Source organism: Mastigoproctus giganteus, chromosome 2, assembly GCF_048544385.1.
Source record: "Mastigoproctus giganteus isolate SK-2022 chromosome 2, ASM4854438v1, whole genome shotgun sequence".
NCBI classification, from domain to species: Eukaryota; Metazoa; Arthropoda; class Arachnida; order Uropygi; family Thelyphonidae; genus Mastigoproctus; species Mastigoproctus giganteus.
The window spans coordinates 75948318-75974210 of NC_143576.1; the positions used below are offsets into that span (position 1 = coordinate 75948318).

Here is a 25893-nt window from a genome sequence, read left to right on the forward strand (position 1 = left end):
CCAGTTGTTTTCCTTTGTATGTTATTTCGAAATCAATATTCAATGGTTTATTTTTCGTCCTAAACACCATATATTTGGATTTTTCTGGGTTTAGTATCAGCTGATTCTTTTGAAGCCAACTATGCATTTCAGAGAGCAGGGCAGAGATCTTGCATTGAAGTTGGTTAGGGTCTTTATCAGTGATTAGAATGGAAATGTCATCGGCATACGCTACTAGGTGGGAAGATGGAAGATGAGAGAGAAATTCATTAATGTAAAGAACAAATAGGATCGGTCCGAGAAGTGAGCCTTGAGGTACTCCCCTAGTGAAATAAGAAATGTCTGAAAAAGACTGGTTTGTTTTAACGACAAATGGCCTATCACTAAGGTAGTCTTCAAGGAGAAGGTTAATTTTTCCTCTCAAGCCAAGATTGTTGAGCTTGTTGAGTAGGATATTATGATTTATGCAGTCAAAAGCTTTTGATAGGTCTAGAAACAGTGCTATTGCATAGTGACCCTTTTCAAGACAGTCCGTGATCCTGGAGCAGAAGTCAACAATTGCCAGGTCAGTGGATCTTTTTGAACGATAAGCGTACTGTTGTTGATGGATAAGCTGATTGACTTCCAGGAAGCCCATGAGTCTGCCGTGAAGAATTTTTTCGAATAATTTTGCAAAAACTGAGAGTAGAGCTATTGGACGAAAATTGTTGATAGAGTTACAATTTTTCCCTTTAGGAACAGGAACAATGACTGCTTTTTTGAATTGAGACGGGAATTTACCAGATTGAACGGAAAGATTGTAAATATACTTCAGTGGTGTTAGAATTGAGTTAAGGACCTTTTTCAGCAGAGCAGGAGATATTTCATCAAAGCCAAGGGCTCCCTTTTCTTTTAATTGATGTCCTGCTTCTAAAATCTCTTGATCTGAGAGCGGAGCGAGGAAAAAAGAGCTCCTCATTGAGTGCTTGACAGATTCTTTCGTTGCATTATCTCTAGAGTCAACTTCGTCTTTAAAAAGGTTATTCACGCTTGAGATAAAGTGATTACGGAATACTGCGGCTTTTTCCTGGTCATCCGAAATGAGTACCTCGTTCTCAACTACATCTCCAACGTAGCTCTGTGGTTTCGTTTTTCTTCCAGGTAGTAGCTTGTCCAAGACTGCCCACTTTTCCTTGCTTGTAATGACGCCTTTAAGTCGGGAACTATAATATTTCCTTTTCTCCGACCTAATACTGTCGGTGACTTTGTTTCTGTACGTTGTGTATTTGTTTTTATCCTCCTCCTTTCCTGTTTCTCTAGCAATTCTTGCAAGTTTGTCCCTTTTCTTTAGCATGTTACAAATTTTGTTTGACATAAATGGGCATAATTTCCATCTTGGCCTAGTGGTCTTTTTATTCCCTGGGATCCTGATGTATGACGCGCATTTTTCGTAACTATTTAGGATATGCTCAAAGAAGAAGTTCGTCGCAATTTCAGGATCATCTGTAGCAGCCACTCCATCCCACGAAGACTGCTGGAGATCATAACAGAGCTGATTGAGAGAGCCTGGAGTCACAGATCTGTGAGTGTGCATGATCTCTTCCACAATTTCGTCATTTTCAATTACCATTACGATGGGACGATGATCAGAAATGGTTGCATCCAGTACTGCATAGGTTAGTGAGCATTCCCCAATTGCGAAGTCAAGAAGGGAATTGTGGGACTCTCCCATTCTAGTCGGGATAATTCCGTCAGTCAGAAGAGAAAAACCATTGGAAGAAATGACATCTAGGAGGTCTTGCACTTGAGAGGAAGAGCTTTGAAGTATGTTAATATTAAAGTCTCCCATCAGCAGAAGACTAAGGGATTTGCTTGTGAAGTGAGATAGAATATTGTCAACAGTTACAAGGAAACTGTTGACTGAAGCTGAGGGAGGTCGGTATAGACACCCAATCACCAGAGAAGCAATGCGGATAAAAGTGATTTCACAAGCTTGATCAGGCAGATTTGTGATAGGAAAGGTAGAGCATCGCACATGATTGTGAACGTAAATAGCAACTCCACCCCCTTTAGAATCGCATCTGCAACTGTGAAAGAGAGCATAGTCTTGAAATCGGACTGAAACTTCAGGGGAGAACCAGGTCTCAGTAAAAACCATCAGGTCTGGATGGAGATTCCATGATGTCAGTTGCGCGAGGATTTCATCATTATGTTTTACAAGACTGCGTGCGTTCATATAGAATACAGTAATTGCATCTTTTGATGCTGTAGTAAGGCATAAGTTATTTGGTTTAATTGTTGGCAAATGACATGGCAGAAAGGTATTTTCACAAGAGTTAGAGTCATTCAAATTCTGGTAGGATGAAGAGATAGATGAATCGTTTATAGAAGTTCTTCCCAGTTGAGATTCCAGAATATCTGAAAAATGCTCGATATGTCATTCCCGTTGACTAGTTTCAATTGCTAAGTCACTGGCTGATGCCCCAGTACGAGGAAGAGGGGGGCGTCCATAGAAAGGCTGAATAATGGCTCCCTCAGGCCAGCAGTGATCCTTTAGTAATAGATCAAAATCCGTTTGTTGACACTGAATATAGAAAGAGCTGAACGAATCGTGTTTGGAATTCATTTTTATTACGTTTACTTCTATCTGCAGTTGAGTTCTGATATGCTGCTCTACTTCTGTACCACACAGTTGGGGTTCGAGTCGCGAGACGAAAATACTCTTGGTTGAACTTTTAGTTCTTGGAACTGCTCTGATTGAAGAGTTGGTAGCTGTTCCCACAACAGCAGGGGTGTGTCGATGTCTTCCTGCCTGATTATAGGCAGATTGATTCCGTTGTCCTCTGATGTTATCTGCCTGCCTCCTGGAGAAAATGACATCTTCTAGGAGTGGATTGACAGATCTATTGCCATATTTACACGCTTTCTGAGATTGACTAGTAACTGGACCATATACTGGAGTATGTGGAGGTTCCTTTACAATAGATGCATAAGTGGTTTCTGCTATAGGAGTCGGTTGAAATGTGGGATTTGCCATAGATTTCGCCAAGTTTCTTGTAGGACTGGAGTTTTGGATAAGATTTGTTAAATCCAAAATTTTTTGTAGTAAGATATAATTTATTTCACGAAGTTGGGCATTTTCTGACCTGATTTTTTTAGTTTCGTCAAGAAGAGAAGCCATCATGGATTTTTGAGTGTCCAGGATTTGAAAAATCATTTTCGTGGTCATCTCATTTGGCTTTTCAACTTGTGAGACTTCGTGGTTAAGAAGGTGAGAGAAGGAGCAATTTGTCTGCTCTGATATAAAAATTTTATCACATATTATACCATCAGATCTGAAATGAACAATTCTGATGTCCTCAAAATTGGAAAAAAATTGGTTATGCTTTAATTGTAATAGTGTACAGTTGTATGTTATCTCATTCTTCTTATGTACCTATCATGATTGGGCTTATTTACATCACAAAAAAAAGAATCAGATTCAACTGCACTCAACCAAGTTAAAATATAACAAATGTAATCAAACATTTTTTCCAGTGTACACCCAGACTGCACAATTTATATCTAACATCTTCAGGTCTGGAAACAATTTATGTAGCTCTAATTAGAAAAAGCAGCTCACATTCACTAAATAGCAAAGTTTACTGAATAGAGAGAGAGAGAGAGAGAGAGAGAGATATCACAATCGCCCTTTATTGATTGGATTAAAAGAAGTACAATTACATATATTAAACAAAATAGTTGTTTTATCGTACAGTTCATATAAATCGGGCTGAAAAACTATTGTAATGGCAAAAACAAGGACAAAGGGAAGGGCTTTCACTTTTGTAAAGATTACTATTATGGTCTCAGACATTTTTCAAATTCTATTCATTGGAATCAACTGATGATGTAACCAACAATGATTTCTATATGGGAAGCATTCTAGAAAGTAATGTATAAGCTACAAAGCTTTCCATACCAACTATGAGATACTGTCAGAGGCTTAGACCTAAACAAATGCCAGATGAACTGATGAGACTTCTTGCAAGAACACTTCATGGGATATTCATAAATTATCATTCAAGTCCTTTTGAATCAGAGCAGTTTGCACTTGGTTATTCTGTTCTGGGGCCAGAATTGGGAGTGCATCACTTTGTGAGTTACTAGTCTCAAGTCTCTGATGAGCCCCCAATTACATTATTCTCTAGGGTAAGCAAAATCATTTGGAGCATTGCACATTGGTCATTCGTAATGATTTCCCATATCTTTTCAATGAACTCTGGTGTTCGAACCATTTTTGTTGTGCACGAATGTTCGTCTTCTAGTGATTCTCTTCTATGGGTGAAATGTTTATGCCACACATGCACGAGACAAATTCTCTCCATACACTGCTTCATCATTTGAAATGTTTCCGTGGCACTTTTGCTCAGTCGAACACAAAACTTGATGTTTGCTCTTTGTTCCTCTACGATACAGACACAGGAGAGACATATAGTTCGGCTCAAACTATGTTCTGAAATGATGGCAATTTCTGCTAAACTTGACTGCAATGTTCAAGGAACAATCACTCTTTCATTTCATGTTTACTTCAAGTAGATGGTGAACTCAGCACTCATCTCATAACATCAGTCTTGTTTTCCAATTGCCGCACTGTGTATATATCAAAAAAGAAAATGGCAAAAAAGCACAGCCCGCTTCAGCAGTATACAAAGAATCAAATGAATCAAGGAGAGAGAGAGAGAATCAATTTGTGAATTCCAGTTGGCAAAAAAGCACAGCTCGCTTCAGCAGTATAGAAAGAATCATATGAATCAAGGGGAGAGAGAGAGAGAATCAATTCGTGAATTCCAGTTGCAAGCAATGTAACTGGCACTCTCAAATTGCAGTTTGTTGTTGTTGGTAAGTCAGCTGATCCTAAAGCTCTTAAAAAATATAAAACTGTTCATCTTTACCTGTCTACTACCACTTACACAAATCAGGATGGACTCTACATTGTTCAATGAATGTTTTTTGTTTTTTTAAGCTACTGTAAAAAACACTTGAAAATAAACTCACCTGAAAAGACTATTCTGGTTTTGGATTATACTCATTCATATCCCAATTGTGAACTCAAAGAAAGGAATGTTAAGGCCATATTTTTACTACTAAATATAACATCCTTGATCAGAGACAACATAGCAAAAACTGAATTTAATTTTGGAAAAAAAAAATAGAACACACAAACAAGTCCTACAGAATCATTAAAAGCCATCAAAATGTGTTTACTATATATATATATAGCATAGAACAAAATTCCGAATTCATATTACACTAACCCCTGAAGAAACCTTTGGCCCAAGCTTGACACGAGTTACAGGTATGCCCTAATACAGTACTGGGCTGCCCTTTGCTCTTAAAATGATTCCATGTGGAATAGATTCAAATAAATCTTGAATGGTCTTAAGAGGAATATTGGACCATTCTTAATGCAGGAATGTTTTGAGCTCATTGAGTATTGAAGGTGGAGGAAATACAGGTATGCTCTAATATGGTACTGGGCCACCCTTTGCTTTCAAAATGATTCTGTGGGAACAAGGTTAACCAAGTGTGGAAAAGATTTTTCAGCTCCTCCAAATGGATAAGTTTTTGATAAATTCTAGAAAATAAATTAATATAAACTGTTATATTAATTTATTTTCTAGAAGTAGCTTTATAGTCCTGGTCACACTCCTTAGTTTATTTGAATTTAGACAGATTTTGTAAGTTACTACTTAGTATCAGTAAAACCTTGTACCATTCAAAAATTTCTGCCATTGTTGTAGTATATTAAATTGATACGGAATAGAGTAACGTATATCTTGAACTTGATAGCATAAGGTATAATACATAGTTATCTAGTACAGGTCAACCATCACTAATCTGGTTCCACCACTAATTCAGACATAATTTCTGCGAACGTTTTCAAATTACGTTTGCAGTTTGGTCGCCGCTACCGTTTTGGTGGCATTGGTTGCAGCATCAGCTGTTAGCGTGAAGTCGTAAACACTGCCAAGTCATTCCCACGTGTTTTTCTGCATTTATTATTATAACCTGCTCATATTTAGCCCCAGCCATGGTTCCAGTGAAATGTTTGCAGACCTTTCAATGCATGAAGGAAGTGCCTCTCGTGGTGGAAAGCGCAAACACCATACATTGTCCAAAACAGATAAAGTTGAACTTCTGAAAAAAACTTGAGCGGTGTGTCTGTGAGAAGTTTAACTCTGCTTAATTGTATATTCCAGCAATTTCTCTCAGTTCCTCTTATTTTAGTAATTTTCTTTTAGCCATTCCTTTTTAGATATTTTATTTTTTTTTTTTACAACACAAGTGTACAAACTTGCGGAAAAACAGAACACAATATGATGGATAATACAGCGCGCTAACGAACTTGTTTTCACAAAATCTCTAACAATACTGACAAACTTATTGCGATGTTTGAGTTTATTTTATCGTAATTAGTTTTATTGCAGGGCTCACCGCACGTGCAATCAACTAATCACAAACGACCTTCATATGTATGCCGTAATAGCGTCACACGTACATGGCCGACACGGCTTCTCAAGAAATAAAGTAATCAACATGTGGCCATGTTGGTCACCTATATGTGACATAAAAAAATAAATATTTTTTTATATATTTTAAGTGAGAAAACGACAACACTGACATTACAATATTTATTTTAGAATTACTAATCAAATTATTTGCTAAATATTTTTTGTCTCCTGGGGAATTTTTTTCTTAAACTAGCTTGGCAGTCAACGTGTTAAAGGTAGGAGGTGGTGGTTAGCTGTTGGGTAAACTGTATGGGCTAAAATAACCACCGGTGATCCTGCAAACTCACTAATCCGGCACCCCACAGGTCCCAACGCTGCCAGATTAGTGATGGTCGACCTGTATTAGGAATCTGTTAGCTTAGTATAGTATTGTCAATTAAATTGTATTTAAATGGAAATCATGTCCCAGACTAGAGCAGCAAAGCAATGAGCACAAAACACCGGGAGTGCTGTGGGTCGGGGGAGAACCGAAAGAGGCAATTTTCCAACACATCACAGTCTAAAAAAATGTATAGAATGTGAAATGTTTGCGGACCTTTCAGGAACAAGACATGATCTAGTCAAGGTGTGTGTGTGTGTGTGTGTGTGTGTGTGTGTGTGTGCGCGCGTGTGCGGTATGTGCAGACTGTGTCAAGAAATTAGGTGCCAACTCAGCTACTGGAAATCGCCTGGGGCACTGACACTCTGGGGGTACATGACATTGGGGGTATCAAAGTTTTGAGAGGGCCCATATGCTTTGTGAGAAGGGGAAGGCGATTTAATTTGACAATTAAAACATTATAAATATTCTGGTTATAAACAGCACAAGGCAATGTTTCGGGCACTGGAAAGACAAGGCATAGATACCCCATATATTATGATTTTGAAGAAAATATATGAGAGTGCTACCTCCTTTATTAGACTAGACAAAGACAGTAGGAAATTTAAAATCGAGAAAGGAGTTCAACAAGGAGACACAATATCTCCGAGGCTGTTTACTGCTGCCCTTGAGGAAGCTTTCAGAAGATTAGACTGGTCGCAGAAAGGAGTCAATGTGAACGGAGAGTACCTAAACCATTTACGATTTGCAGATGACATTGTGGTCATAAGCCACGATCCAAAAGAATTAGAGGAAAATCTTAATCAGTTATGCACAGTTAGTAAGGATTTTGGACTAAAGATGAATATGGCTAAAACAAAAGTAATGATGAACAAGTATGCCACAGAAAGGGAAATAATGATTGAAGGAGCAGTAATTGAAAAGGTGGAGTCATATACTTATCTGGGACAAGTTATTAGCTGTAATAATGATAAATGGCTGGAAGTCAAGAGAAGAATAAATTTTGGATGGATGGCATTCAGGAAATATAGTCACATACTGAAGAGCAATATCCCAGTTTGTCTGAAACGTAAAATAATGAATCAATGTATATTCCCCCACCATGACTTATGGAAGTGAAACTTGGGCACTCAACAAAAGAATGGAAGAGAAGCTGAGAACTACACAGCGAAGAATGGAACGAATTATACTGGGAATCAGACTGTTAGATAAGAAGAGAAACACATGGATTAGGCAGCAAACTCAAGTAAAGGACATTCTTATCAAAACTAAAGAACTAAAATGGTACCCAAGAGGAGCTAGAAGAAAACCTGGAAGACAAAGGTGGAGATAGATAGATGAAATTCATGAGTTTTTGGGTATTAAATGGATGGCCAGTGCTCAAAACAGAAGGAATTGGAAAGTTGCTGGAGAGGCCTTCATCCTGCAGTGGATTGAAAATGGCTGATGATGACGATGAAATATTCTGGTTGTCTTTTTTTTTTTTTTTTTTTTTTGTGTGTTTACATTTGTCTTTCTAACTTTTCTGTAGCAAAAATAAAAATATTAACTCAACAAAAACATCTGTTTAAATTTTTTCTATCTGAAAGGGACCGTAGGAATGCCTCCCCGCCTGGGGTGCAAATATACCCCGGACTGACCCTGTTTGAGGTGTAGGATAGAGGGCCTCAAAAGAATTAAATGCCCAACTCAATGCCACAGCTCATACTTGTGTCAGGCAACACAGCAGCAATCTTCAGGGCACAATGTGTTGTTGGTCCCACAGGAGCTAGTTATTGTCGGTGACTCAATTGTCAGGGAACCAGGAAACACTGGGGATTTCAAGTCTGCAGGGTCAAAAGTTGACGTAGGGCAGATATCATCTTTTAAGGGTGATAATGTACACGTTGGCACTAATGATATTAAGAGTAGGAAATCTGCAGACTTACCTAACATGTACAGGTCAATGTTAAAAAAAAAATGTTGCAAGTTAGGGTTAAAAATTGAAAGTGTCTAATCTGCCCAGACACGATAGGAGGAAGTATATGACGGGAGCCTTGTAAATCAATTTGGCCCTGTAGATTGTGCAAGGCTCATGCGGTAGAATTTTTCTCAGCATGGTCAGTACTTGTTAACAGGATGGAATAAACTTAAATAGAAAGGGTGCAAGAATATTTGCTGGTGCTATCAAGGCAGTGTTGGGTCAGAAAACTGCTACCTTGGGGGGAATTCACAGAGTAAAAGATTAACGGTAGCCACAGGCGTGGTGAAAGTGATTCTTCCACTGCTTCTATTGGAATGAACAGCAGCCTGGAAAGGGAAGTACTGGGGATTTCAAGAGATGCTGAGAGTCATCGTGGAACAAGTAAATACATGGGATTGTTAGGGCAACTAAGAGTAAGAACAGGTGCATGCATACTTGTATGTACAACAATGCTAGAAGTATAGTAAATAAATTTGATGAATTTGAAGTGCTGGTCAAAACAACAAAGGTGGATATTTTTGAGATATCAGAGATGTGGTGTCACATATGTAAACAATGCAAAATTGGAATTTGGAGATTACAATGTGTACAGAAACGTTAAGAAAGGAGGAGGAGGGGTTATGCTATTAGTTAAGAAACAAAATCGAAGGCAGTGCATCCAGTTAATACTGGTGGACAGTGTAATGTTGAGTCAGTTTGGTGTAAAATAAGAATTGGGACTAGCAAAATTTTGATGGATTTACTGGATGATTGTTTTCTACAGCATCACATTCAAAAGGCAACTAGAAGGAGTAATACTCTTGATCTGATTATCAGCAGAGATTATTCATGCATTAAGAATTTGCAGATACAAGAACTAGGTGGCAGTGATCACACTTAAAGATTTACTTAAAGATGTATCCTATCATCAGGGGTAAAGGATTTGTTTGTTTGTTTATTTGGTTTTTAGGAACATTAGCAACTAAGGCCATATTGCTCCGGGATATGCGGTGGTCATTCCCTGACATTTCCGCATTCCCTGTATTTGGTGGTGACAGGCTCAAACCCTGGTCTAATCAAGAAGCGTGTGCTACGCACTGCTGCTCCTTCCCACCTGGCTACGGAGGCAGTGACTACAGAGGTCACAGACAGTTTTTAAATTCTGTACGGTGGGACCAACCAATGATGTTACCAACAGAAAATTCTAAATAGGAAGCATTCCAAGAATTAATCTTGGACACTACTAGGCTTTGCAAACCAACTAAGAAATACTATTCAAGGTTTAGGTCCAAATGGTTGTCAGAGGAACTAATGAGATGCACTGCAGAGATGAAAAATGCATGGTTTATAATAATGGTTCATTATAAATTATCAGGTGACAGAAGCCTATGGTAGATATAAGCCAGTCTCCAATCAAGTCACAAAAGAAGTTAGGCAAGCGAAGGCAGATTACGAGAAATCTTTGGCAAAGGATGCAAAGAAAAACAGCAACGTGTTCTTTACTTATAAACTAAAAGAAAGTGGATGAATTAGATTGGTCCACTTGATACCAATGGTTCATTTGTTCATGTTTCTGCTCAGATAGCTGACAAACTGGATGAGTATTTTGCATCTGCATTCACACATGAGCAATTTGGAAAGTGGAAGGCAGAAGCTTAATTAAGAATAAAGTGGAGGAGAAATTGTAGAAGTTAAAACGAAGAAAGCCACTTGGGGTCGATGGGATCAATCCAGTTATATTAAAGGATGCAATAAAGTAAGCAAGCAAATCCCTAGCCATAATTATGAGAGCATCCTTGGACTCAGGGGAAGTCCTCACAGATGGAGGTGTGAAATGTACTCTAATTCACAAAGGGAGATCAAAGGGTGATGAGTAATTACAGACCTGTTAGTTTAACTTCTGTTCGGGGAAAAATAATGGAGTCACTTGTTAAAGAAGCATTGTAGGATCGTTTAGACTAGACTGCAGTAATAATTCAAATTCAGACACAGCATAGGTTTGTTAAGGGGAAGTCTTGTCTGACCAATCTGATGTTGTCAGAAAGGAACTGGATTCAAAAAATAATATTGATATCATATAGAGCCACTCCCTGGCTTATGTAATGCTCACCTTATGGAAATTTGACTTTACTTAAATTTTTGCCAGCTGGTGAAAACATATTTTGCATCCCATAGGAATAAATGGTGGTATCATGAAAATGTCGTAATGTGAACCCAATAACACTGTGTGGTTTTTTGGTAATTCATTCCAAGAACCTTGGAAGAATCTGGGTATATATTCTAACCATGTGTATGCCATTTCCAAAAATTTCATTACTTCATACAGCACGTCCCCCCCCCCCAATTTTTCTTACTATTGAATACACCATGAATTGTCAAACTAATAGAGTAAGCTTATCTGCAAAAAGATCTAAACCTCCCAAACACTTCCTAGTTCATTTTACAAATATACATGGTCTCAATTCTAATCTCAACGATGTCCATTTCCACTTGCAGTCTGTCACACCCATGTACTTTTTCTAACGGATTATCAGTTATCGGTTGATTCAACTAGTGCTCATCTCAGAGCCCAAATTATTCACTGTATAATTCCTTTCACCTCAAAGGTGGTACTTGTGCATATGTCCTTTCCAATATCCCTTGGAAATTTCAAATCTCCTCTTTTCGATCTTCTCTGGGTTAAAATCTCTCTACCTCATTGTGTCAAATTCATTTGTTGTCTCTACCGTTCTCCCAACTCCACTAATCACTTGGAGCTCTTTGGCTTCCTCTCTTTGCAACTTCACTTTCTCCAGTCCAACTTTCCTAACAGTGAGGTAATTTTTCTTGGTGATTTTAATGTTCATAACTCCAGCTGGCTTCCGTTTTCTAGTCACACCGACCAAGCTGGTCGAGATGCTGAGGCTTTTGCAATTACTAATGACCTTGCACAGATTGTTCATTTACCTACAAGAATATCAGACAATCCTAAACATGCAGCCAACATGCTTGATCTTTTTCTCACAAACACCACTTTAGGTCCTTTAGGCAACTCAGATCACAACTTGGCGATTGTCTCTTCTCCAATGGAGCCTTTATCTAATGACTATTCCAAACCTTGTATTATTTGGCTTTACAAGAATGCAAAATGTAATGAAATGCAAGATTTCTTTTCTTCTTTTCCTTGGTCGGATTACTGTTTCAAAACTTTTGATGTCAATGTTTGCTCAGATCGTGTCAATGAAATTATTCTTGTAGGAATGGAATCCTTTATTCCACACTCCACTTTAAAATCTCATCCTTTATCTAAACCTTGGTTTTCCAATAAATGTGCTAAGGGTGTTCATCAAGAGAAGAATGTTGCATATCATAATTGGCTTGTTTCCAATTCTTCAGTTTCATTTTCTGCCTACACCAAAGCTCACAACAATTGTAAAGCAGTTATTAATCAGTCCAAACTAGATTTTGAACAGACTAAGAGTGAAAAATTGTTTCTTGCCCTAATGGTAGCCAAGCATTCTGGTCTCTTGCCAAAGCTACTGGCCGCAACTTTTTCCCATCTCTGCTCCCACCTCTGTCAAAACCAGATGGTTCTGTTGTCACTTCAGCCAAGTATAAAGCCAACCTGCTAGAATCCCATTTTTCTTCCAACTCATGTATAAATGATCTTGGTAAAACCCCTCCTACCATTCCCAACACGTTCCATTCAATGCCTCCTGTGGTCTTCTGTCAAAAGAAAGTCAGAAGGATTTTGATGAATCTTGATGCTAAGAAAGCTCCATATCCTGATGGTATTTCTCCACTTGTTCTCAAAACCTGTGCTCCTGAACTTACTCCTGTTCCTTGCCACCTTTTTTCACTTTCTTATTCCAAAGGTGTTTTTGCTTCTGCTTGGAAATTTGCACATATCCATCTAGTTCCTAAAAAGGGTGACGAATCCCTCCCATCCAATTATCGTCCCATTGCAATTACTTCTAATCTTTCTAAAGTAATGGAGAAATCAATTAACCGCCAACTCTTAAGCTACTTAGAAACCCTCCATTTGATCAATGATCACCAGTATGGATTCCGTCAGCGTCGATCCACTGGTGATATTCTAGTTTATGTTACCCATTTATGGAAAAATTTGATGGAAAAGTTTGGTGAAACACAAGCAGTTGCTCTTGACATCTCAAAGGCTTTTGACCGTGTTTGGTATAAAGGTCTTCTAAACAAGCTTCCATCTTATGGTTTGCCAACTGTTTTTTGTAACTGGTTATCCAGTTTTCTCTCGGATCGCTCACTGAGGATGATGGTAGATGGCTCTCTCTCTCTCTCTTCTAACTTCTCCATTAATGCTGATGACCCCTAAGGTTCAGTTCTTTCCCGCACTCTTTTCCTCTTGTATATTAATGACCTTCCTCCATTGACTGGAAATCCTATCCATAGTTTTGCCGATGATAGCGCATTGCATTCCACTTTCCATTTTGAGAAACCTTGCCCTGCTCAATCAGATTCAAATTCTCGAACATCCGCTACCAATTCCTTAAATGCTGATCTTCGGGTAATTCTCCAGAATTACCGGAAGGAGTAATTCTCCTTCAGGTAATTTTCTTTCGGGTCAAAGACAACTTAGTTGATTGCAATCCTTCTAAAACTCAATCTTGTCTAATATCTCGCAAAAAAAGGATCTTTCTGCTGCTATGCTTGTCTTTGGTGACACTCCAGTTTCTAGGCAAAATGATATCTCTCTCTTTCGGGAATTACCCTGACTTGTAATCTCTCTTGGCACAAGCACATTACAAATATTGCTTTCTCTGCATCTAAAAAAATTGGTTTTCTCTTTCACTCTCGGCATTACTTTTCTTCCAAACAGCTGTTCACTCTTTACAAATCGCAAATCCGCCGTACTATGGAATACTGTTCCCACATCTGGGGCGGTGCCCCAGAAACCTCTCTTAGGCTTTTAGATTCCATTCAGAAGAGGGCAGTTAGGTGAATTAACGACTCCTCTCTAACAGTCTCTCCACTCGGTCTCGTAGATGTACTGTTTCTCCTGCATGCCTTTTCTACAGATGGGCATCATTCTTCTGAATTGGCTTCTATAATTCTCTCTCTCTCTCTTTTTCAAAACAGTCTGAACACGTGCCACCACCACCAAGCCAGCTTGGTACTAAAGGTTCTAATACCTCTCATAATTGGGATTTTCATAAAAAAAAAAAAAACATGTATATATATATATATATATATATATATATATATGTGTGTGTGTGTGTGTGTGCGTGTGTGTGTGCAAGCGCGCGCACACACACTAAATCCCATAAGTAGCATGTGGTTAATGTAATGTATTAATTGATTAGTATTAATTAATATTAATTCAGTAACAGTTTCATAGTACAATGAAGACCCACATGACTAGACATTTTACAACTTGGAATTTATATTTTCTGAATGTAAACTCAAAAAAAGAAACATTAGTTATATATAAAAAACTGCATATTGTATAATTTCTTACTTTTACAAAAAAACTCAAAATTCTCTTCATTATCAATATAAAATAATAACAGTTTCCCCTGATTTAAAAAGTACTCTTACTTTATCAAGTGCTTCCTGTAACAGTGGTTCAGCATCATCATACTTTCCTTGGGCAATAAGAGCAACAGCCTGTCCATTAAGCAGAAGAGGTGTAGAGGCATATTTGTCACCAAGTTCTTGATAAATGTAGTATGCCTCTTGTAGTTTCTCTCCTCCCTGAATAACAAATGAGATGATTATTAATAACTTAGTCAATATATAGTGTATGTAACTAGGAAGAAAAAATTAAGTACATTAATTTTCTGTTCATATATTGGTGCAGTTTTACAGAGCCAGAAGATTTTACAATTAGAGATTTACAGCCTCCAGACTTTGGCAGCTCACTACTCATAACTGCTCTATATTTTTATTTGACTACATAGCCCAGTGAACTTGGTATCTACACAATCATTCTGCCACAATTATTAAGACTACCAGTATTCCAAAGTCTCATAATGAATGATCTAAAGAGTGAAACATCATGGCACTCTTTACATTACTCGCAGAATCTGCAGCATTAAAAACCAAGTACTGATTGAATCTGTGAAAAATTAGATCTGAACTTGAAACTGCCGATTGGTCCATCCTGCTGACTATTTGAAATGTGACTTCCTTTACTTAACTTAGCACTAATACTAAAAAAAAAAAGGCAAACATATAACAAAGCTAGACTTGTTTAGCAATTGCCTAAAATTTACTTTAAAAGGGGGGGGGGTTATTTTCATCCATGTATCTGTCCCATCCTTCCTTTTTTCTAAGTAAACTAATTCTACAGATCAGGTAGTAACTTGTTCCAACTGCTAATGACTGTAACTAAAGGAAAAGTAAAAGTTCATATCCAAATCTGACTCTTTTTCCTTAATTTAAGTAAATGCCTTCTATTTATGATACCTTTAAAAAAAAAAAAAAAAAAAAAAAAATCCCAATTTTTTAATTTACTCCAGCCTTTGAAATTCCTTGATCAAGTCCACCCATGCAGATGCCTGGTGTTGAAACTTGGAAAAACAAAACTGAAGCCACTCTAGGAAAATATTTCTCTATATCAATAACTTATCATGTTACTCTTCACTGCACATTTCCTAGTAGATTCACATCTTTCCTGAAATGCAAGCTCCAAAACCTGTATATAATACTCAAGGTGCAGGTCCCTGCAGGTGGGTTTGAAAAAAAAACATTCAATAAAATCTAAATAAGTATACTTGACTTGCTCATTAGAGAGAGAGGCGCTAGTGTTGATGCACCCACCTGTTCATCAAATCATAGTTCTGCCATCGGATAAAATTTAGTTCCATTTGGAAATTTGTTTTCTGAAAGTATTAACCCCTTTCAGTGAATAAAAAGAAATGTCATTTATGGAATCAGTAATATAAGCCTAAATAATTCACAAAAAATTGTTTGTCAGTTAACAATGATTTGATTTGACTAACAAGTGGGTGCAACAACATTGGTGACTCTCTCTCTCTCTCTCTCTATATATATATATATATATATATATAAAAAATTATTTTTATGTGTAGAATATAGTAAGTATACATATAAGTATTGAATTTAACTAATGCTACTAATGAAAATACGGTGTACCCTGGGAGCGATATATGTGTTGAACAAAGGGTGGAAAGAAAGGAAAAGAAAATAAGTGTAACGATATAAAATGAAAAGAACCAAAAAACGAAAATTTTGAAAAAACAACGACCAAGGTAGAAATAGCATTGCAGTATCTTTCATAATTTTTGTGTCTTCTTCAGAGGTCATCCACCAAAATTATGAAAAGAACAGCAATACTCTTACTTCTGTTTCTGACATGTTCTGTTTTGTCGCTGCATATGGTTGCTATTGAACAGCTATTGATAACATCAGAATATTATACAGTAAATTGACCAAAAATCTTTTTCCTATTGCATATCTGCACCATCATATCAACAAGGCCCTTAACATATTAAGGCACAAGAACCTAATAGATATTAATATAAACAGCATTACTGACTTATAATTATTCCCATAGGCATCAAAAGTATGTATATAGTTTAAATACAATACACTAGGCCTGTTGGTGTCTTACAGTCTGGAAAACTCGTACCCACCGATTGGCCTAACACAGTGTATTTATCTTGTAATTATTTTTAAGCCTATCTTGATTTATTTATTTAATCGTTAATTGTGATTTGATTGTAACTTAAATGTACACAACTACACTTTTAACACAACTGACTTAAATACATGATGCACTAACTCTCGGACATTCATTCAGTGTCCTAACTATAGGAACGGGTTTGCAACCCCGAATTACCCTAGCCCAACTACATATTTCTAATTTAATCATCTTTTTACTTTACTAGATTCTACATTTTATGCTCTGTGCGCCATTAGTTTACCGAACACTATACCAGAGCACTATTTTTCTTACTATACCCAATCTATTTTTTTGCCTTAAAGTTTAGCTGCCTTCTACTGCTACTTTGTCAGCTATTATATTTCTTAGCTATCCTGGGTGTTTGAGCATCATGTACTTAATCTTAGCCTAGCGCAGCTCCACCGCCTACGTAAATTCATTACATAATATACAGACACCAAAATTCGTCTAACGCTAGGTGCCGCTAGCGTATCTATGCATATATACACGGGTTAGCCTCCGGCACAGTCTTTTCTGTCAACACCACCAGTAGCGGTAAGTCCTTGTCATTCGGTCACTCCTTTCCTTTGTCTTCGCCTATTTCACTTTCATAGCGGTCTACTTACTTCTGTAAGGTCATCCATGTTCTGTATGTAATACTTTAGTAACACATAATAGTTTTGCATAACTTGATTTTAATTATTTATTCAAAATTTGTATTCAAAATTCTTTTTATATTTTACCACGTGGTTTCTTACACATGTTCTTTGACATACAGAACATGTCAGAAACAGAAGTAAGAGTATTGCTGTCCTTTTCATAATTTTGGTGGATGACCTCTGAAGAAGACACAAAAATTATGAAAGATACTGCAATGCTATTTCTATCTTGGTCGTTGTTTTTTCAAAATTTTCGTTTTTTGGTTCTTTTCATTTTATATCGTTACACTTATTTTCTTTTCCTTTCTTCCACCCTTTGTTCAACACATATATCGCTCCCAGGGTACACCGTATTTTCATTAGTAGCATTAGTTAAATTCGATACTTATATGTATACTTACTATATTCTACACATAAAAATAATTTTATGTATACATTATGGTTGTAGGGTACCTTTGCGCTTGCAGTGTCCCTGATCCATAATTCATATTATCGCAATTCTAATCCATCTAAATCTTAATTTTCTCCCCCCACACATACCATACAGCTTCTCTATTTATTTTTATGTTTATTATTCGTAATTATATTTGTATAAATTATATTATATATATTTATATTTATATATATTTATATTATATTATTATATAATTATATTTATATTTATATATATTATATTTTATATATACTTTATATTTTATAAAAATTATATTTATATATATTTGTATATATATATAGCCTGCAGCATACCTGCTCTACAGAAGGGATAGACAGGATAGGAAGGGAGAAGGGGTTATGCTGTTAGGTAAGAAACAAAATCTAGGGAAGTGCATCCAGTTGAAATGGGTGGACAGTGCAATCTTAAGTCAGTTTGGTGTGACACAAGCACTAGGAAAGCAAGATTGAGTAGGAGTGTGTTATAGGCCTAATGACTCTGATGAGAGCAGCACATTTGAGAGACAACTAGAAGAGTAATACTCTTGATCTGATTATCAACAGTGATTATTCATGCATTCAGAATCTACAGATAAAGCAACCACTATGTGGCAGTAATCACAGTGTACTGATGTGGGATTTACTCAAAGATGTAACTTCCAAAAGGAGTAAAGGGAATGGTTTTTGCTTTCTAAATGTTGACTACAGTGGTTTTAGGAGCAACTGATGATGTTACCAATAGCAAATTTAAATGGGAAGCATTCAAAGAATTAATCTTGGAAGCTCCTGGGCTTTTCACACCAACTAAGGAATGCTGTTCAAGGTTTAGGCCTAAATGGATGTCAGATGAACTAATGAGACTCGTGGCAGAGAAGAAAAATGCATGAGATGCATATAAATTATCAGGAAACACTGAAACCTATGGTAGATGTTAGTCTGTAATCAAGTCACATAGGTCAGGCAAGCACAGGCAGATTACAAGAAATATTTGGCAAAGGATGCAAAGAGGAACAACAAAGACTTCTTTACTTACATAAACTCTAGAAGGAAATGGGATGAATCAGATTGGTCCACTTGATATTGATGTTTCGATCATTGATAATCCTGCTCAGATAGCCGACAAACTGAATGATTTTTTTGCATCTACATTCACACACGATGAGTTAAGGGAGGAGAATGCCAGCAGTTTATGAAACTGTAACAGGGAGATAAAGGATTTTGTAATAATTCAGAGCAAAGTGCAGGAGAAATTGAAGTTAAACATAAGAAAGACACTTGAGGTGAGTGGGCTCTATCCAGTTATATTAAAGGAGGCAGCAAAGGAAGTAAGCAAACCCTTAGTCATGATTATGAGAACTTCCTTGGACTCAGGGGAGGTGCCCATGAACGGGAGATATCCTAATGTATCTACAATTCACAAATGGGAATCAAAGGGTGACATGAGAAATTAGAGACCTGTTAGTTTAATTTCTTTTTGGGAGAAAATAATGGAGTCACTGGTTAAAGAAGCACTGCAGGATCATCTAGACAAGACCACAGTTATAGTTTGGGTTTGTTAAGTTGAACTCTTGTCTGACCAATTTGATTGGATACTTAAGAAGTGGCCACAAATGAATTCGATGCAAAAAATAATTTTGATATCATATATTTGGATTTTAGGAAAGCTTTTGATACTGTTGCACATGGAAGACTACTGTACAAATTGGAGCAGTATGGCATTAAGGGCAAGTTTCTGCTATGGATAAAGGGATAGTTGAGTGGGAGGAAGACAGAGTGGTAATCAATGGACACTGCTCTTCATGGACTAATGTTATTAGTGGATTCCTCCAGGGTTCGGTGTTGGGCTCATTGTTATTTTCTTTATTTATCAATGATATTGATGAAGGTATATTTAATGTCTTAATGTCAAGTTTGCAGATGATAGGAAGGTTGGCAGAGTTGTTAATGACAGCATGCTACTGCAACAGGATCTGGAAAAGTTCAGCAGATGAGCTGAGGGGTGGAAAATGAATTTTAACATTGACAAATGCAAAGTACTGTATATGTAAGGTAAAGGTAAACTGCAATCATTACCAATCCACTGCAGGATGGAAGTCTCCTCGACGATTATATTGAGGAAAGTAGACCATAATCTGCCATTCAGAGCGTCTGCTACTGCACTGCAGCTCCTGACCACTTCGCTATGGAGGCCTGCATATGGTTAGCAGTAACCTCAAAGTAATATACCAACTATGCAGTACTACACTCAGATAAGTGGAAAATGAAAAAACCCTGGGGTAATTGTGCAGTCAGATATGAAGTTTTCTAAGGAGTGCACTAAGGCTGCCAGAGCAGGTCATGGGGTCTTGTCAATGATATACATGAATTTTGCTAGTACTGATAAGGAGGTGATTATCCATTTGTATAAAGCAATCATCAGGCTTTATACTGATGATTGCTTAATTGCAAGAGGATCTTTCTAGGACAAATGACACGTATAATCGTGAACGTGTACGATAGCTCGAGTCGACTCAGTTGAGAGTCGAGACTCGAGAAATGACGACGATGACATTACAGAGATATGTAAGAAAGTGCTGGCCTTTTTGCTTTCTGCTTTTTTTGGCTGATGCTGTACAAGCTTGCTTTTTTGCATCGTATGCCTCTACTAATGCTAATATTTTACCAAATTTTTTTTCTGAATGGGCCATTCATTTCACAACCTTGAGTTCTGTGTACAGGTTCATGTTAGGTTTCATTACAGCTGCTGTAGAGCAGCTGGAACAAGTAAAGAGGAGGTCAATGAGATTAGCAAGTGGAACAAAGATCATCATATTGGCTAATCTCTCTCTCTCTCTCTCTCGTTTATAATATTTAACTTAACTGAATTCTGCATTGGATATTATCTTCAATAAAATTAGTTAAAGTCTTTCCATTTCAATCTAATAGTCAGCCTAGCCCTAGTTCCTTGCAGTGGAACAGCTATCTTTCCCGCTGCTAAAATTAATTCTTTATTTTTTTATAATTGTTCTTACAGTTCAACTTGCAAGTCCTAAATTATGGCACATATCCGCTTGTCGCTGACTAGAATCGATTCGCTTCAAAACGTCTAATTTAATTTTCAAATTCAGTCTTTTTCTTACAGTTATAGTCTTCGTACTGCACCCAGACGTTGTTGCCTTTTCATTCTTATTGGCCATTATTAACTCTTCGAAAATGTAACTGCGTTGGTTGCATTAATAATGATACAATGTTCAAGTAAACTGTCCATTACGCACTATGTCTAATACTGTCCTGAGTGATGACTAGACTTCGGATAAATGCATATAATGCAAATATTACAAGCAATATAGTTGATCATTTTTTAAAATGTTGATCTCAGAACTATGTAACAAGTCACCATACTACAATTAATTTAGCATGTGAGAAAATTTCACTGAGCGTGGGAAAATTTCTCAAGTCAGCGTGGAAAACGTTTTAATGCTGTTTTGGTATTCATTTTCAAGCTATCGACTCCATCAAATGAAACGATTTCATTAAATATGCCAAAGATGCAATCTGTAAAAAAAACATTATAGTGATCTGTGACAGCGTTATAGTCAGATACGGGTTATAATATAAGAACAGCGTTATAGAAAATCAGCGTAAAGCAAACCGGGTTATAACGGGGACCTGCAGTATATATTTTTTTAATGAATACATGCATTACAGTTATTTCACAATTTTGTCCTCCTCCTCCTAAATCTTCCTATATCCTCACAATTTGCCTGCCCCTCCTGCCCCCAGCCAGACTTTATTTTTCCATTTGATAGAGGTCATGTACCACCTTAGACTCTTATAGTCTCCTTTCCTGAAGTCAAAGCCCTAGCCCCTACTTCTAACTCAGCATGTGGCACAATATGGCTTGGGTCACCGATGCACCTAAAATCCAACAACTTGGTATAAGAATATTTTGGATCTGATCATTACCTGTTATCCTGATAGTACTTTAAAGTTGATTATACCTTAAGAGGGAGTGATTATGGATTGCTGAGATGAATGACGATGAGCAAGGCCTTGGTGACCTAAGTCATATTGTGCCACTTTCTAATACAGAGATCAATCATCTAGCTGATTTAAAAGATGTTCACAGTGAGTTTTCCTCCAAATTACTCCAATCAATAAGGAGATGACTGAAATTCCCACCAAACAAATTCATGCTTGTCCATTCGATCTGCAACATAGACACTCAGATCCTTAAGTTTGAATGTTCTCATTTTCCCTTTGCTTCCTACTACCTCACACCACACAGAATCAATGATTTAGTGATTATTATTAGTTCCAGGTCAGGGAATGCTCTTGCAAACAAGCTACTTCTGACAAGTAATACACAACAAGGAACACACTATACTGCATCCATGTATCCATAAATAAAAGAAACAGAGAACAGAAAACAGATGCTAAGAATATAAGTATTAAGCCTCCAAATGACTGAAAATGAAGTTATTTCCCATGTCAAACTCAAACATGAAGAAATATTCTCCATTCCATCATTTCCATACACAAAAATAATAATTATATTCAGAGGCAAGTCAAATGAAAGTGAGCTAAGATTAAGAAAACTTTTAAAAAAACTATAATATTTAACAAAAAAAAAAAGAAAAAAAAAGAACCCTCTCTAAAAGCATTAATACAGTCAGTCCTCATATAGCACGATAGTTGTGTTCCTAGAAACCCTTGTGCAATATAAACAACAGGCCCTATGGGAAAAATAGGGTTGGGTGTCGACCACCCAAGATTGAACACACATTTGTAACCAAAACATTACCAAACACGATAAATTATCGTAATAAAATACTTATGTATTTTATTACGACTATTACATAATAAAATATTGCTAATGCTTTTGCTTCTATCGTAAGCAAACTTGTTTTTTGTTTGATTTTCTATCCAAACAGATGACAGCCGTTCTGTCTCTTCCAATTCTTTGTGTTGTTCCTGCTATGAAAGTTGTTTTATTTTCTCTGCATTCTTTGTAATTCTCGGCATTGCCTCATTTAGGGCTATAGCACGTGCAATATCACATGGTCTTTCATATCGCTCAAAGCGTTTTACAATTTCATATTTTTTCTCCATCGACAGAGGCGAACTGGCCGTAAGCCTTACCAGGGAAACTCCGGTGGGCCAGAGGCCAGTGGGATTTTGGCCATAAACTATAGTATGAGGCCACTATAAATTTTCCTGGGTAAGAATTTTTGATCCCAGTCCACCTCTGTTTTTGCTTTTCTGCTGTTTTTGCTGTTGCTTTTCTTTTTCTCTCGGAATCTGCAGTGTCTTCACCAGGACGCTTCCTTTTCACACCTTTTAAGTATTTTACTCATTTTTAGGGAATAAAGCACAATTACAAATTGAGGAGGCACGCTTGATGCACATAAATAAAGCTTCGCACGTGTAGCAACTAAATAAACAACACCGTAAAGGCAGAGATACACTATTAACACCTCACATTTTACTAAAGCACATTTCTAGGGGTTACGACCATAAAACAATAAAAACAATTTCCAGTTGCGTTTCTGCTAGTGGAATCTTATAAACTGGTAGTAAACTCGATCTAATTTCATTTGCGATTATACCGATAGCTGGAATTGTGTTGGTTTTTATGTTATTATGGTGAAATGTGTTTCCCTTTCACTGAAATAAAAAACATATAAAACATTTTCAGAATCTTCTCTTCATTCCTATCATGTTGTGTTCGATTGGGGTGATTCTGTGTTCGACTGTCATTTCTTGTAAACACAAAGGCAAATTGTGCATAAGCAAATTCGGTTCGTGTTATGAAGATATCATTCCCCTATTTATAAATCGTGTATGATCGAATTCATGTAGTGTAAACACATGTTATACGAGGACTGACTATACATAGTTATACCTCAATTTATGCAACAGTTAATTGTAGTCATTTTTGTGCCCTGCTTAGTGTAAACTGAAGGCTGTTGTTGTTATTTGGTTTTTAGGAGCATTAGCAACTAAGGCCATATTGCTCAGGGAATATGCGGTGGTCATTCCCTGACCTTTCCGCATCCTCCGCATTTGGTGATGATGGGCTCAAACCCCAGTCTAATCAAGAAGCGTGTGCTATGCACTGCTGCTCCTTCCCACTTGGCTACAGAGGCACCCTAAACTGAAGGCAGCTGGAGTTATGAACATTAAAATTGCCAGGAAAAATTACCTCACTTTCTCCAGTCCAACTTTCCTAATGGTGTGGTAGTTTTCTTAGCAATTTTAATCTTCACAGCTTTAGTTTTCTAGTGGATTGTTGTTGTTGTTGTTTTTTTGGTGCAAGGGCTACTTAGGCCATACTGCACCTATCAACGTTATGAATATTATATATATACACAGTGACTGTTATGATATCAGTCAAAAACAAAATGATTTTATCTGTTTAATATAGTGGAAAAATTCCAGCAGATTAGCATTGTTAACTATGATGTGGTAAAGTGTCAGGGATTCTTTAAGGTTTGGCAGAAAGCTAAATGAGACTTGACAGGCAGTGGTGTATAAAGTACACTCAACAAGAATATGCTTCATTGTAAGTGGAGAGTTGCACTATGTGCACTGTGGATCATTACCTGTGAGGAGATAAAGGTGGGTAAGTTGACTGTGACCAATTCACGCTCTGGTTAAAATTACTTCCTCCCTTCTGTTTACACGGAAGCTGAAGGACAATAACTGCAGTTCAAGTTTTATTTGGAAGAGTTTATTATGCTTTTGGGCTTCCACTGAATTGTCCCCTCCATATTCTTCGTATATTATTTTGTAGTTAGGATATGGAACGTAATACTGTGATGATTCTCTGTTGGATGGATGCTTAACAGCATAGTCCACACATTTGTTTTTTGGTATCCCAGCATGGTCTGGAATCCAGCAGAAAATGACCACTCGCTGGAGTTCTTGGATATGCATCAGTTTGGATTTTATGAACTTTATTAAAGGATGTGTTTGATCAGGAATATTCTATAAAGCTATAAGAATGCTCTGGGAGTCCATATATATCATCTTTTTTTGGATGAACAGGTGGAGAATATTTTCTATTGCAAGTTTGATGGCACATACTGTGATGATTTTTGATGGCACATACTGTGATTCAGCTGTATTGCTGCTGCATTCATTGGGAAGTGACACGGAGAATGTTTTACAAGGGAAGGTGGCTGCAGCACCCACCCCACTCTCAGATTTTAACCCATCAGTATATATTTTTGTAAAATGCAGATAATTTTGTGCGTGTGGGCAATATGGAGTTGTTGTATGTTGACATTTGCAAGAGAGTGCTTTCCCTGGTTTAGGAAATAACTGTCACAATACAGTTTAAAAGAGGACCATGGGGAATCCAGGCTGTTTGGATCTTGAAGAACTTTGTTAGAATGTATATTCCAAGTTTGTGATAATGCCTTATATCTGAGAGCAGTAGGCTGAGCTACCCTGAGTTTATCTCTATAGTACATTGTGAACTGAGGGTCATTATGAGCCTAATGGGATGGGTAGGTAGACTTTGGATTTTAGTTGTATAGTTGAGAAGTAACATCTTTCTTCTGGGGCTTAGGGGAAGTTAATGAGCTTCAATGTAAAGACTTTGAACTTGCAAAGTTCTATAGGCACCAATAGCTATCTTTAGGACAGAATGTTGAATAGGGGCAAGCCGTGCTAGCATGCTCTCCCTAGCAAAATCGTATACCAGGGCACAGTAATCAAGGTGAGATCTGATTAGGGCTCTATAAAAATGAAGTAACGTGTACCTATCTGCACCCCACGATGTTGAAGAAATAATTCTGAGATATGTTCATTTTTTCTGGCATGACGTCGGTAGATATTTAACGTATTCCACAAAGTTAGATTTTCTGTTGAATATCAGAGCGAGGAGATGAATGCTGTTCACAACTGAGATAGGATGATTTTTTAAGTGTAGCTCTGGATCTGGATGCAAGATCTGGAAAAGTGAACTACTTTAGATTTTGAACAAGAGAGTCGATACCCATTCAGTGCTATCCACAGATGAATGTTATTAATTGAAATTCGGAGGTGCCACTCAATGAAGGTCATGTTTTGTGAACTGCAAGAAACAGTGACATCATCAGCATAGAGGTATGAACTGACACTGTTGGGAATATTTTTAGTCATGTTATTTATTCTTATTGTGAATAAGGTGACACTGAGAACAGAGCCTTGTGGGATCCCTTCTTGAATATATATTTGGGAAAGGAGTTGATAGTATTGAACTTGAAAGGACCTGTGCTGAAAGAGTTCTGCATGAAATATGGTAAGTGGCCTCTCAGGTCAAGGGAATGCAGATCTCTTAGGATACCAAAATGCCATGTGGTGTCAAGGCATACCATGACGAGATTCTCATTTCAAATGAAATCATTCCTGATGTTTGT

General features: G+C 37.2%; 1 protein-coding gene across 1 annotated transcript in view; it reads right to left on the reverse strand.

The window, feature by feature from the left end:
• The window catches only part of epsilonCOP (coatomer subunit epsilon), a 204714-nt gene that overhangs the window by 23155 nt on the left and 155666 nt on the right, over positions 1-25893 (reverse strand). The window contains exon 7 of the mRNA XM_090368530.1: positions 14327-14482. Coding sequence (XP_090224656.1) covers positions 14327-14482 — 156 coding nt within the window. The remainder of the gene's footprint in view (positions 1-14326; positions 14483-25893) is intronic.